The 12429-nt window shown below is 43.1% G+C and overlaps 1 protein-coding gene across 2 annotated transcripts in view; it reads left to right on the top strand.

Moving 5' to 3' along the window:
• The first annotated feature begins 5919 nt into the window (after positions 1-5919).
• scfd2 (sec1 family domain containing 2) overlaps positions 5920-12429 on the top strand; it is an 89240-nt gene continuing 82730 nt past the window's right edge. For both annotated transcript variants that reach the window (XM_019897034.1, XM_019897035.1), the window contains exons 1-3: positions 5920-6221; positions 7114-7717; positions 8530-8698. In XM_019897034.1, the coding sequence (XP_019752593.1) occupies positions 6000-6221; positions 7114-7717; positions 8530-8698 (995 nt within the window). In that variant the 5' untranslated portion in view covers positions 5920-5999. The remainder of the gene's footprint in view (positions 6222-7113; positions 7718-8529; positions 8699-12429) is intronic.

Raw genomic sequence — 12429 nt, forward strand, 5'->3', positions numbered from 1 at the left:
CCTGGTGTCAGAAGTGGCAACTGCGTGCTCTGTTTCCGTGCGCTTATTGTATTGCGGCGTGACGCCCTCGTGGGTCAAATGAGGGGAAGTCGGAGACTGACGTGCGTGTCAAACACACGTAGCGGATATTTAGAGATGGTTCTTTTCCTCCATCCTAACGTCACTCGTTGTGTGTGTGCGTGCCCGCATGCATGCTTGTCCTACTCCGTATTCTCATTCTTCACACCTACACACACACACACACACACACACACACACACATGTACTGTGGAGGTTATGTGTTCTCCTCTCCTGCCATGACAAATGAAAGTGATCTTGACTATTTTTAGCGAGCAACCGTGGGGATTTGCCACTGCTGTGTGTGTGTGTGTGTGTGTGTGTGTGTGTGTGTGTGTGTGTGTTACGTATTTAAGCCTTGGTAGAGGTTCACGCTGTTAAATATGCCAGTGGAGTGAGTATAATACTGACATCCATGCAGTTATGTGAACGTAAGATATTTAGCGGAAAAGGCAGTTCAATGGTAAGGTATTCGATTTTGAGTGGCGGTGTCGCAGCAAGTGGCTCATTAGTCCAAAACCCAGTCCCAGTTTGCGATCATGAGGCATAGATAGTCGTGTCAGGAGTATGATGAGAACAAAGTCAGAAGTTGAGTTGTAAGTTGTTTTTTTTCCTTTGAATGTAATGACAAATGGTGTCAGAAGCGGGGTTCGAGGTTGGTTAAATTAGACTGATGTGATGAATATGTCAGCGGTATGATGGGGAATGGTGTCAGAAATGGGATGTCGCACGACACTACACCACACTAAGTTTGATGTAATTGTAAAGTACAATGATCAGATCGTGTACATTGAATCCTGCACAAATTGTATCAGAAATGGGATCGAAAGGGGTCAGATGTAGGACGTCTGGTATGCATCCTTTGAGTTCCGCACAAACGTTGTCAGAAGTAGAGTGGTTGGTCTGTATCCTTGAGAGATCTGTCACAAGTGAGTCCGTTGTGGGATGTAATGGTGTCAGAAGTGGGGCGGTTCGTTCGTATCAGTGGAGATCTGGAACAAAGTGTGTCAGACGTTGGGACGGTTGGCTTGTATTCTTGGTTTCGTTAGTTGCTGCGTTTCGAGTTCTTTGACGTATGGTGTCAGAAGTGGGGTGGAAACAGTTTGATGTTTGTGATAAGGAGGTGAAACTCCATTTTTTTTTTTTTTAATGATGATTATTTTTTAAAGTAACGGCGTATGAGTTTGTCCGCGTAACGCACTTCAACTTGCTTCTTCACGCTCTCCCCTCTGGACCAAATCGGAGTGTTCATGTTTCTTTTCATGTGGGGCTCATGTGTTGTCTTTGAAGACCCTTGGGGGCATGCCTGCAGCTGCAAAAATGGCTGATTTGCAATTCGGGGTGCACAAGCTGCAGTGTCATAATAAACAATCCTTTGGAGGATGGTGCACATTGGGGGGGTGAGGGGTGGGGAGAGGGAGGGGGGGTCTTGTATGTCTTCCTGAGTCCAGGTGTGCCTCGAACCTTTCCTGAGCGAAGCCGCAGACGATCCAGGAAGGCTTCACAGCAAGAGCACATCTTTATCTTCAAAAGAGCCCCAAAATAGAATCTCTATTTTTATCTCCCCCTTCACCCTCTGTTAAGCGGCCATGTTGCCAGCAGGTGAAACCCGCGCCAAGCGTCTGCTCGATACACCTCCAGTGCCAAAAACATCCCGCACAAGGCACTTTTTTTTGAAAGAGCTTTTACACCACTTCTATCCATAAGGCTCCATTTTTCTTGAACTTATAGTGCCTGCCTCCTTTTGTTTTTGTTTTTTTTTTGTTTTTTTGTGCCGATAAAAATAGCCCTCTGCAAAAAAAAAAGAAAAAAAAGAAAATCGCTGACGGTGTCATTTTCACCAGGAGAAATATGCTGAGCAGTCTTGCCACAGGGACCCCACCAGAGGCAAAAGAAAAGCGAGGCAAATTTCTTTTTTTTTTTTTTTGGTTTGTGAGCTCAGTGTACAGAACACTACACATGTCATACAAGGGGGCTCTCGTGCGGCTAATTACAACCTCCAATCCCCCCCGGTTCCATATCAGATTGAACCAGGGGTCCACATGGGATAGTGCACAGGTCCAGATGGGAATCTTCCAGAGGTCCAGACAGAACTGGGTCCCAGATCCTTCGGGAACCCTCGCGGGCATTTGGTGTTTAATCCACATTGGCTATTAGCTTGGGGTCCACTTTTGGCCTGAGGCCCTTAAAACTCATTCACTCCCAAAGACGTTTTTAAACGTCTTTTCAGACTTGCTCTAGAATTGGCTGGTAGTGAAATGAATAGGATCCAGCTATGGGTCTAAAAATGAATACAGAACAGTTATTCAGAAGTGATTTGGCCACGGGACCTCGAGATCCAGAAGGGATTTGGCTTCTCGTCCACGTAGGATTAGACCCTGGATCCATTTGGGAGTCTTCCCCGATGCCCACAAGGGTTTTGGCACCGGGACATCAGAGGATTTGGGCCCCCATGGAATTCAGCCCCGGGAGTCAACATCATCTGGAAAAGATTCCTGCCAGCCATTGTTCTCCACCAGAATAAATGAAATGCCGACGTGAATTTGTCGTCGTTTAATAGATGGAGGCTATCTTTTCAAGTCACTTTCAATGAAAGCCGCAAACGAGGTGCACGTGTGTTCCCTACTGTGTCGGCGACGGTAGCGCTCACCTCACGCCCGCGTGAAATCCATCAGCGCCATCTCGGAGCGTGCTTTGTGTGAAGCGATTGGATGAGAGCGGCCAAGAAGCCACGCAAGCACATTTGGGCCTCAATTAGCGCTTAGTGCTCTCATACGTTGCCAAGCGTGCAACTTTGTGCCCCCTCATCAAACATTCGCTGCAAGAGCACCACAGGTAGGAAACAATTACTCACGCTAACCGCAGTGTTTTTGTTTGTGTGTGCGTGTGTGCGTGTGTGCGTGTGTGTGTGCGTGTGTGTGTGTGTGTGTGTGTGTGTGTGTGTGTGTGTAAGTAGTTCACAGTCTCAGCACCTTTGATGTTTTGCCATAAAACTGACATGCAAAACAAAAAAGTGAACTAAATAATGTGTACTTAAATAGCAAAATGTTCAACCAAACAGAATAATTTCCTCCAACAAAAATCCGGTAGCTTAATGCTAACATATAGTGCGAAACACCATTGGTAGGCTAATAGAAATCAACAAAGATGATATGTTGCAACGTAATTTATTTATTTATTTTATTTTTTTTGCAAATTTCTTTTTTTTTTTTTGTGGACTCCCAATCTGTGATCTTGTTTTAAATGTTGCAGGGCTTGCGATGCATGTTGCACAACGCTAGTTTTTTTTGTTTGTTTTTTTTTTTTCTTGCGTTCGCCATTTCACCACTATTATTCTTACTCTGGTTTCAAGGCGTTCGGTGCGCCTCGTGTGGCCAACAGTGTGTGTGTGTGTGAGAACTGATTGTGTTGCGACATGGGCATCAAATCAAGGCCGTTTACCTTTGACTCAGGCCGCTTTATCGGAAAGGAAAAGCGAGCAGGACTCGGGGAAACTGTATTTCGTGTGATTTGCAAGAAAATGCCCCACTTGATGAACGATTTTTAAGCACAGCATCACTGATTCACCAACCTCATCGCAAATTGTGAGATGGAGTGTGCGGCTTGAAAAATGCGACTCCTACTAGAAGTTCATTGTCAAACAAAGCATCGAACAATCTTTGCGTATTTTCAACAACCACAAAGCTTAGCCCGTTGGTCCGCTAATTCAATGCTAATGTTAATTGACATCTATGTTGCCGTTCGATAACTCGATAAAGCATCGGATTGAACACAGACGTTGCAGCGACACACCTAGAAAGACAATGTAGCATTAGTCAAAGTCATATTCTTTATCCTCTGCGAAGAGCTACTAACAGTGTCATACTGAGGAGCTGAAGCCTCACGAGAGGAAAATCACATAAAGTCCATCTCCCGGGCTGTGAGAGGTGTTGCGAAATGACAAGGCCGCGCCGCAATCGAATCAAACGTTAGCCAATTGTGCATTGTTACAAATTGAATTGACTGTTGCACATCCACTTTGAAGCTGTTGAACATGATTGTCAATTCCGTTTTGGTGCCAGCGTTTTGTGTGCAGTGCGGCTGCTCTCAGCTCACTCAGCAAACAAGATTGAACCCTGCGCAAAAAAATGCATTTCCAGATCGGAACAAGAATTTGAAATGATGGCGCTCGTCATGTAAGCTTTGCGTTTATGTAAGGTTGTTTATTTTTTTTAAAGAGATAGAAAACAGGACACATCCTAATCTTGCTCCCTTACGGCCACACGACAACTCCCGCGGCTCCATTAACGCATTAAAACTCCTTAACTGGGTCATCTTGGCTCGTCTTCGCCAAACAGGCTCTTTATAGTCATCACATTCACACCCCCGCCAAGCATGTTCTCTCTCACACACACACACACACACACACACACACATGCACACGCAGATGGGACACTAACCCCTTTCTGTCATGAGGAGTTAGTCGAGAGTAAGGGATAAAAATAAATCCAGTACCTCCACTGACGAGTCAATGGTCGAACGAGTTTTTAGAAATGAGACGTCGCTCGACCAATTTTATGCCTTGAGTTGCAAGCAAAAATTTGAGTTCACATTGTGGCAGCAAATCACACATGAAAAGTAGTAAAAAAATAAAAATTCATGCAAAGTTTATGGTGACTCCCAGTTGACCCACGTAACGTGACCAAACACAAAAACCAGGTAAACCCGAGCAATGCGAGCCCGAGCACACATTGACAAGTTCAATCGGCAGCGGGGGGGAGGCGGAACAGGATCAAAATGGCAGTGCTCCAAACAGATGGATTAATCTGCTAAATTGTTTATTCCACAAACACAGTATTCATCAAAATGTGGAATTCAGTTTTTCTTTTTCTCTTCCTATGCTCTGACAGAACCTGAATGCACCACGACTCAATGGCACTCACATCCAGTTGGAAGTAGAATGGAATAGGACGTGGCGGCACGGTGGAGGACTGGTTAGCACATCCGCCTCACAGTGTAGAGGTCCAGGGTTCGAATCCAGGCTCCGGTCTTCCAGCTGAGAATTTGTATGTTCTCCACATGCCCGCATGGGTTTTCTCTGGGTACTCCAGTTTCCTCCCACATTCCAAATACATGCGTGATAATCAGACACTCGATGTTTGTTGTCTATGTGTGCCCTGTGATTGGCACCATCCACATCCACCCCGCCTCCCGCCCAAAGATAGGCTCCAGCATGCGCGCCACCCTGAGAATAAGCGCTTTGGATAGTGGATGGATGGAATGGCTCCCGGTGAAGAGGATTTAATGGGAGTTGAATTAGCTCCCATTGTTTCACACATGACCGGTTCCAGCATTAGATGCATTTCACAGGGCTGCAGTCACTCACATTTACTGCAACCGTAATGAGCATTAAGAGTGAATTACACTTGACGACTATCCATTTATGTTATGAAATAAAATGTCAGCAGAAGGCGGGAATGTTCATCGTAATTCAGCCCTTCAACCTATCGCCCATGTATGCTGAAGAACAGGTCAGAGCGTTAAATACAGCTGCACAATCTATATTGTATTGTATTCATTTAACAATAGGTTTGTTTTTGTGTTTGGCTTACTTTTTTGCTACATCGTACGTGTGTGGTAAAATACTTAATTATTTTGTGTGTGATTTTTATATATGCGGTATATACACTTCAAAACGGATTTAATTATTTTAAGTAAAAATGCGTGAAACAGAACTAATAGTATTTAATATTTTCGATTCAAATACTCACTTCCTCCCTCCCTCCATGTAGCTACAGTATAGCTATTGTGACGTTGCATAATACTGCTTCACCATAGCAACACTGCTGCGCAGTGGTGGCGTATAATGTACGCGACGCAACACTGACACGTCATCAACGTGTTTGTTTTCTTCCGGGCTGAGCTGTCACCGCTTTAGCCACCGACTGTCTTGTGTGGTCAAAATGCTTACTCCGGAGGACGTGTGGCACTTTCCGGTGCAAATGTGGGACCGGGTTCTGTCCAAGGTGAACCGGGCGGTGGTCTTCATGGACGACCCCTGCGCGGAAATCCTCCACTGGAGCGCTGGGGGTGCCGCCGCATTGTTCGACGCCGGAGCTCGAAACGTGAAGCAGTTCTCCAGCTTCGAGTCGTGTAGTGAGGACGAGCCCAAGGCGGTGTTTGTGGTGAGGAATGATAAGAATAACACATGCTTGGCCTGGATAATTTACTATGGGAATTGTGAAGCATGCGTTCAGGAAGTGTAAGGATTAAAGTGGAAATGAGCACAACTGCAAGTTAGCCAACAAAAGGGAACCCAAGATGAGTCGAAATGGGTGTGTGTTTTTGAACCACCCAAAGGCCGGTTAATTAACATTTGTTGTTATTTTATTCCCCAAGAATGGGTCCAAATTTCCCCTGAAACCTAACGTCTTGCAGTTTTCAGATGGAATTGCTTTAGTCAAGATGGAGAGAATTACGAAAAGTTTCAAATACCAACCAGTTTTTGGACAAAACTAGAAAAAGAAGCTTCAAGAATATCTGATTTTTTTTTTTTTAATCAAAGGCACACGTGTGTGCTGACTCCCATTTAACATGAGTTTGAATGTGATTAATTTGGTGATTGGTTAGTTTGGAACATAGCCACATCCCAAATTAGAACAGGATTTGTGCAAGTGGATAGTCTTGTTTGTATGTATTTATTTGTATGTTTCTTTTTAGTTGATTTTATTGTGTGTTCCACACAAAATCTAAATTTATTTTATGAATAATGAAAAAAAAAAGATGATACAAAATTGCCAATGATCCCATTCACTATTAACATAAAATGCACTTGTGGGATATGTAGAGGATCAAAAAGATTATTTTTTTCTTTTTTATACAACCTGCGATTTTATGCTAAGTGCAGTCGACTTTTCGGTGACCGAATTGTCAGGTGCATCAGAAGCACAGCAGCTCCATGCACCGGAACGCTGCATCTTGGGCACTCTTTTTATTTTTTTCATAATGTATCATGCAGCGGGTCGAATTGACCCAAGAACATTTCAGGAAATGTCCCTCCGCATTTCCCCTCCCCAGGTGAGCACTTTGTTGAAGGGACGCACAGTGGACACCCTGAAGGACATCATCTCGCTCAGCCGGCTGCAGTACTGCGTAGTGGTCACGGCCGTGTCCCACCCGCTGCACCTGCTCGCCAACAACGTGACAGCGGCGGCGGATGCAGACGGCGCCGCGCCTGTCTTCGAGCAGCTGGAGGACAAGCTGTGCGAGTGGATGGGCGACATGAACTACACGGCCGAGGTCCTGCACGTGCCGCTGTCCTTCGCCCCCGTGTCCCAGCAGCTGCTCCTCGCGCCCGCCTTCGCCCGTCTCTTCCCGCTGCTGCCGCCGGACCTGCGCGCCCTCAACGCCAAGCGGCCAGATAAGAAGCGCTTTGCCAGCCTGCTGGACGTGGACATGCCCGCGCTTCCCGCCGAGCTGCAGTTGGAGATCAAGGCGCTGGCGGGGGCCTTGAACGCCTTGTTTGAGGCCACCGGCACCAGGGAGGAGAGCTTCGCCGTGGGCCCCATGAGTCGCCTCATCGCAGGGGAACTGGCCGCTCACCCCCAGGCCAAGAACCGCAGGAAGGCGGCCCCCAATAAGGCCTCCATCATCTTTGTCGACCGCACCATGGACCTCACGGGTACCTCTTGTTTGTTTTCCAGGTCGCGTGTCGTAGATGTACCACCCCTGTTTTAAATTTGGGCCAATACATGTGGATTTTTCTCGATATTTGGCAAAATAGAAATTCCATTAACTGGTTAATCCACCTCTTAAAAAAAATAAAAAATAATACAAATACAAAATGAATAAAATAACTTATTTTTTTCCTCCTACCGCTTGTTTCACCATCATTATCTTTGTTTTATGTTTTAATAACGTGCCAGAATGTAAAAATAAATAATCACGAAAAAATCTGCAGATTTTTGTCGATATAAAAATGACTAATTACCTTGTTTAAATTCCAGGTTTTTGTGATAAAATGAGATCAGGAGAAATAATTTCAAAATGTTCTCCAACAATCAATGTAACGAATAACCTAAACAAGTCAGTCGAAAAAAAGTTATAGGGGAAAATATGTCGATTAAAAAAATGATGAGACTTAATTTCACAATTAATACTACCGTACTCTACAACTGTGTATTCACGATAAAATATAACAAAATGGAACTGGCTTCAATGGATAAATAGCATTTAAAATATTTCAATGGGGAAATTGATTTGATGTATGGATCATTTGAGTTACTTGCTTGGTCATGAAACCAATCAAACTTGAAATTGCAACTGAATTTACAATATTCGTATTTTTAAAAGAAAAAATAATATGACAAATTCCCTCTGTTCCGAGCAGATAGTTTTGTGTTTTGTTATGAAACGTATCGTAAATTTTTTGCAGGGGATGTTCCTTAACAATGTTTTTTTTTTCCTTTTCTGTTAAAAAAAATAAAAAATCAGGTGCAGTCGGTCACCATGGTGACAGTCTGGCAGAGAAGATATTGACAGTGCTGAAACCTCTGCCGGGTCACGTGACGGACGTGCAGGTGGACATGCGAGAACTGACCGGCGTGCTGATCTGTCCTGGTTCAGAGAGCTGCGTCGCACCGGGCTGCCTGGCACAAACTCAGTGAGTGACTCATACTTGTCATCCTATTTTTGTTCTTTGGCTTTTTAAAAAAAAAATAACAATGATGATGCTACCACACAAGGCCAAACAGTATTAAATCGATACTTTAAACAAGCTTGGAGCTTTTTATTCATCACTCCCATTTGAGATTTACTGTAAAGCTGAGACATGAAACAAAAGAGACTTCAAAATTGTATATTTGAACACTGAAATGGAGCTTCATTGAGGTTAATGCTGAACTCTAATGCCAAACGCCAGAGACCAGACAAAAATAAGCACAGCTTTAAATACATTTTAAAAAGTGTATTTTCATAATTTTACTCATTCAATACCAGCCAATTCTGGACCAAGATTGAAAAGACATTTAAACACGTCTTTGGGAGTGAATGAGTTAAGTGTTCAAATGTGTGCGTCAGGGGTCAAACTATTTTTCAAAATGTTAGTTGTTCTCTCTGGATCTCAGATTTTCACCTATTGTGGTGGCTTTGGAACGTATACGTAACTGTATGCCACCCCCAAAAATTGGACTGTCAACAGTATTTGCCATTGCCAATACGAATAATGACCAATCTAACAATAGTTGCACTCGATTGCCCCGCATGCGCAAATGAAGTCATTTGTGAGGATTTTTTGTGAGGATATTTTCCACTTGAGAACCCATAACGCTCAAACACATACGCACGGAAGAGGACTGCCCAGCACATGAGCGCCACAAGCGAGGTGCCAGCGGTTGCGTCAAGCTGTGCGGCCAACACGTGTTGTACATGGCCGGGATCGGGGCCCACATCATTTGTTCCATTCCCGCCTCGCCCCATTCATGCGGTCGCAGGGAGACTGCGACCGAGAGGACGTCTTGTGGCTTTGATTGCTTTATTAGTCCCTGGGAAGTGAACACGGGAATGCATTGGCGACATGTACAGAAAAACACGCTAAGTGCACATGCCGCATATAAAACACTATATTTCGTCACCGGCCATCATTTTAAGGTTCTTATAAGGTCAAAAATAGCATTAAAAAAAGTTTAGGTGGGGTTAAAAAAAATAAATAAATAACAGCCTTTGCCGCAAATTTTAGTGCAATAGTTTTATTGTTTTCATTTAGTGTTAAATTGGCATTAAAGTTATTTATTCATTAAAGTAGCAATCACTGGGGGGGAAAACACGTTTTCATTGTAGAGTTGAACGGCGTTATCCTCTTTTTATTACATAATGAAAATAAATTTAGATAATATAAGAATTTGAAAAACATATATGTTGCAAAAATAAAAATGTAAAAAAGAATAAATTATATAATATATGTTACAAATTTTTTTTAAAAGAAATAATACATTTTCGATATATATAAAATCCTGATATCACTTCAAGATTCTGTGTTTCTCAGCAAATTAATAAAATATTAAATAATAATTTGATGGACTTTTTCTATTTTAAGTTTTGTATCAGTTACAATTACGAGTATAGATGGCGTAAATCCTGACATCACTTTTTCTTTTTTTTTTGTAAAATAAAAATTTTGATAGATGTTGTCATTCTTTCTGTTATTTATTTCATTAGAACCCCCCCAAAAAAACCTTCAGATAATTTATTTTATTTATTTTTTTATTTTTTACATGAGAAAAAGTGGTTTGTTTTGTCACTTAGATATGAGCGAATGTAATTTTTTAGGGTCAAGAGACTGGTTGAATAATTAGCAGTTAATTCCGCTCAGTCGATTACTATGAACACCAACATAATTTTTTTATTTTTTAAAATGAGTTTTTACGGCTTTGAGTTTGGGGCCTATGCAGGATATTTTCCATTTCTTAACAGTGCAGCATTAGCATTAGCATGCTCTTAAACAACAACGAGGCAGGATCACGTCTGGGGCAAACAGATTCATAGATCACCTCCTAAATGGCGTCTTTTCTCTCGTCTCGAGTGTGAATGATGTCGCCTTTAATGTTGTCATAACCTCCTCGCATACCGAAGCCGAGTAAGTCGTTGAAGACAGAGCGTTGATTTATTTTGGCGAACATCTACTAAAAGGAAGATGATGTGGACTGTGTGCAGCGCGCCGCCGTAACGAGCGATCAGCCGGAGTGTTATGGCCTCGCATTTTGCACAACAGATGTCCCCGCCACAAAATCGAGCCTGGTCGCAGATGTTCGGGAGAGGAAAACATGGCAACCAAACGCAGGTTTGCCAGTTGGTTCGAGTGCCGCCTTTTGAGACAATGCGCTTTCATGTTCTCGTGCAAATGCTTGAAAAGGAAGCAGCTTGTGTTTACGCCGACGTGCACGTTAACAGAAAACAAGTTTCCAGAGAAGCTCTGAGCATGATGTTTCACTTTTAGAAGACAAACAAAACAAGTCTGTTGATGGTGGACTTCCATAAAAAGGAAGACAAACCATCGATGTTGATTTCTTATTTTTGTTAATATAAAATGAAGACAAACTTACGATGCTGCACTTTCCGGAACCTTAGACCAAAAAAAAAAAAAAAACGATGGTGCACTTTCCCAGAAATGAAGACAAACATTTGATGTTGAACTTTCTTAAAAAGACGACAAATGATTGATTTTTGTACTTCGCCAAAAAGAAGAGATACGAGTTTTAATTTGCTGGAAGGAAGACAAAACGATGTTGAACTTTCCTAAAAAGAGGACAAATTTAGATTTTCGCCCTTGTCTACCTACAAGGGCGACAAACTATTCGGCGCGCACTCCTAAAAAGAAGACAGACTTGCACTTTCCTAAACTATTGATATTACACGATTACACTTACAAAAAGACAAATTATGGACATTGCGCATTCTTAAAAAAAACCCGATCTTGCACTTTAATAAAACAACAAAAAAAACGAGATTACAGTTTCTTCGACTTAATGTTAGGCTACACTAAAATTGAAGACAGGCATGATGTTTGACTTTCCTAAAAAGAAGACAAACTATAATTTTGTCCTTCCAAAAAAGTGCATGTTAATTTTTTTTAAATATTTTTTATTTTTAAACATGAATCCACTTCCCTCTGGCCTCGCTGTTCACGCTTAACTTTGAACGTTCATGAAACGTAGCGCTCTGCCGCGCATCATAAAACCCAGCGGTCGTCTTTGCGCCGTTTCGAGTCTCTGCGAGGCGTTTCCTCCTACTGGATGTTGATACACCTACTGTATGATTTCTGTACGTTATTTTTAAACCTCGCTGTGTTTTTCATCAGGGGGCGGGGGGGGGGGGGGTTCTGCTGTGATTATTGCGGTAAGCTGCTCCGACCTTGAAATGTAGGGTTAGCGTCGCATGGTCTTTCCTTGCAGTGATTTCAGGTTATTTTGCATAGATTAGCATTTCCTCCATCCCCAAATACTCGCTGGGTGGTGGATAGACCCCTTCACTTACTTGGCAATTACTGTCATAATTACTGTTTTTAATATATTTTTATGTTTATATGTATATATAATTTTTTTTTATTTTTTTAATGTAGCATGCCAAGCGAGGTCGACCCCGCCCGCCCTTGACCTTGCGGTTCTCGCGACCGCGCCGCCAAGTCTCTGCACACCTTCTCTCACGGTTCCCGAGCTGTTGAATCAACCCAGAGTGGCGACTTTAATAAACGTGTGCCATGCAGAGAGCGAAAGTTTGCGGTCGGCCACCTTTGCCGCCACGTCTGTGCTGTGCTTGGCTCCGATCGTCCTTTGCTTGCCCTGTGTGGTTACGTCTGAATACCGTTGGAAGGGGCCACTGAGTCCAGCCCCCCCCCCC

This window comes from Hippocampus comes, unplaced genomic scaffold, assembly GCF_001891065.2.
Source record: "Hippocampus comes isolate QL1 unplaced genomic scaffold, H_comes_QL1_v1.1 scaffold22, whole genome shotgun sequence".
Classification (NCBI taxonomy): domain Eukaryota; kingdom Metazoa; phylum Chordata; class Actinopteri; order Syngnathiformes; family Syngnathidae; genus Hippocampus; species Hippocampus comes.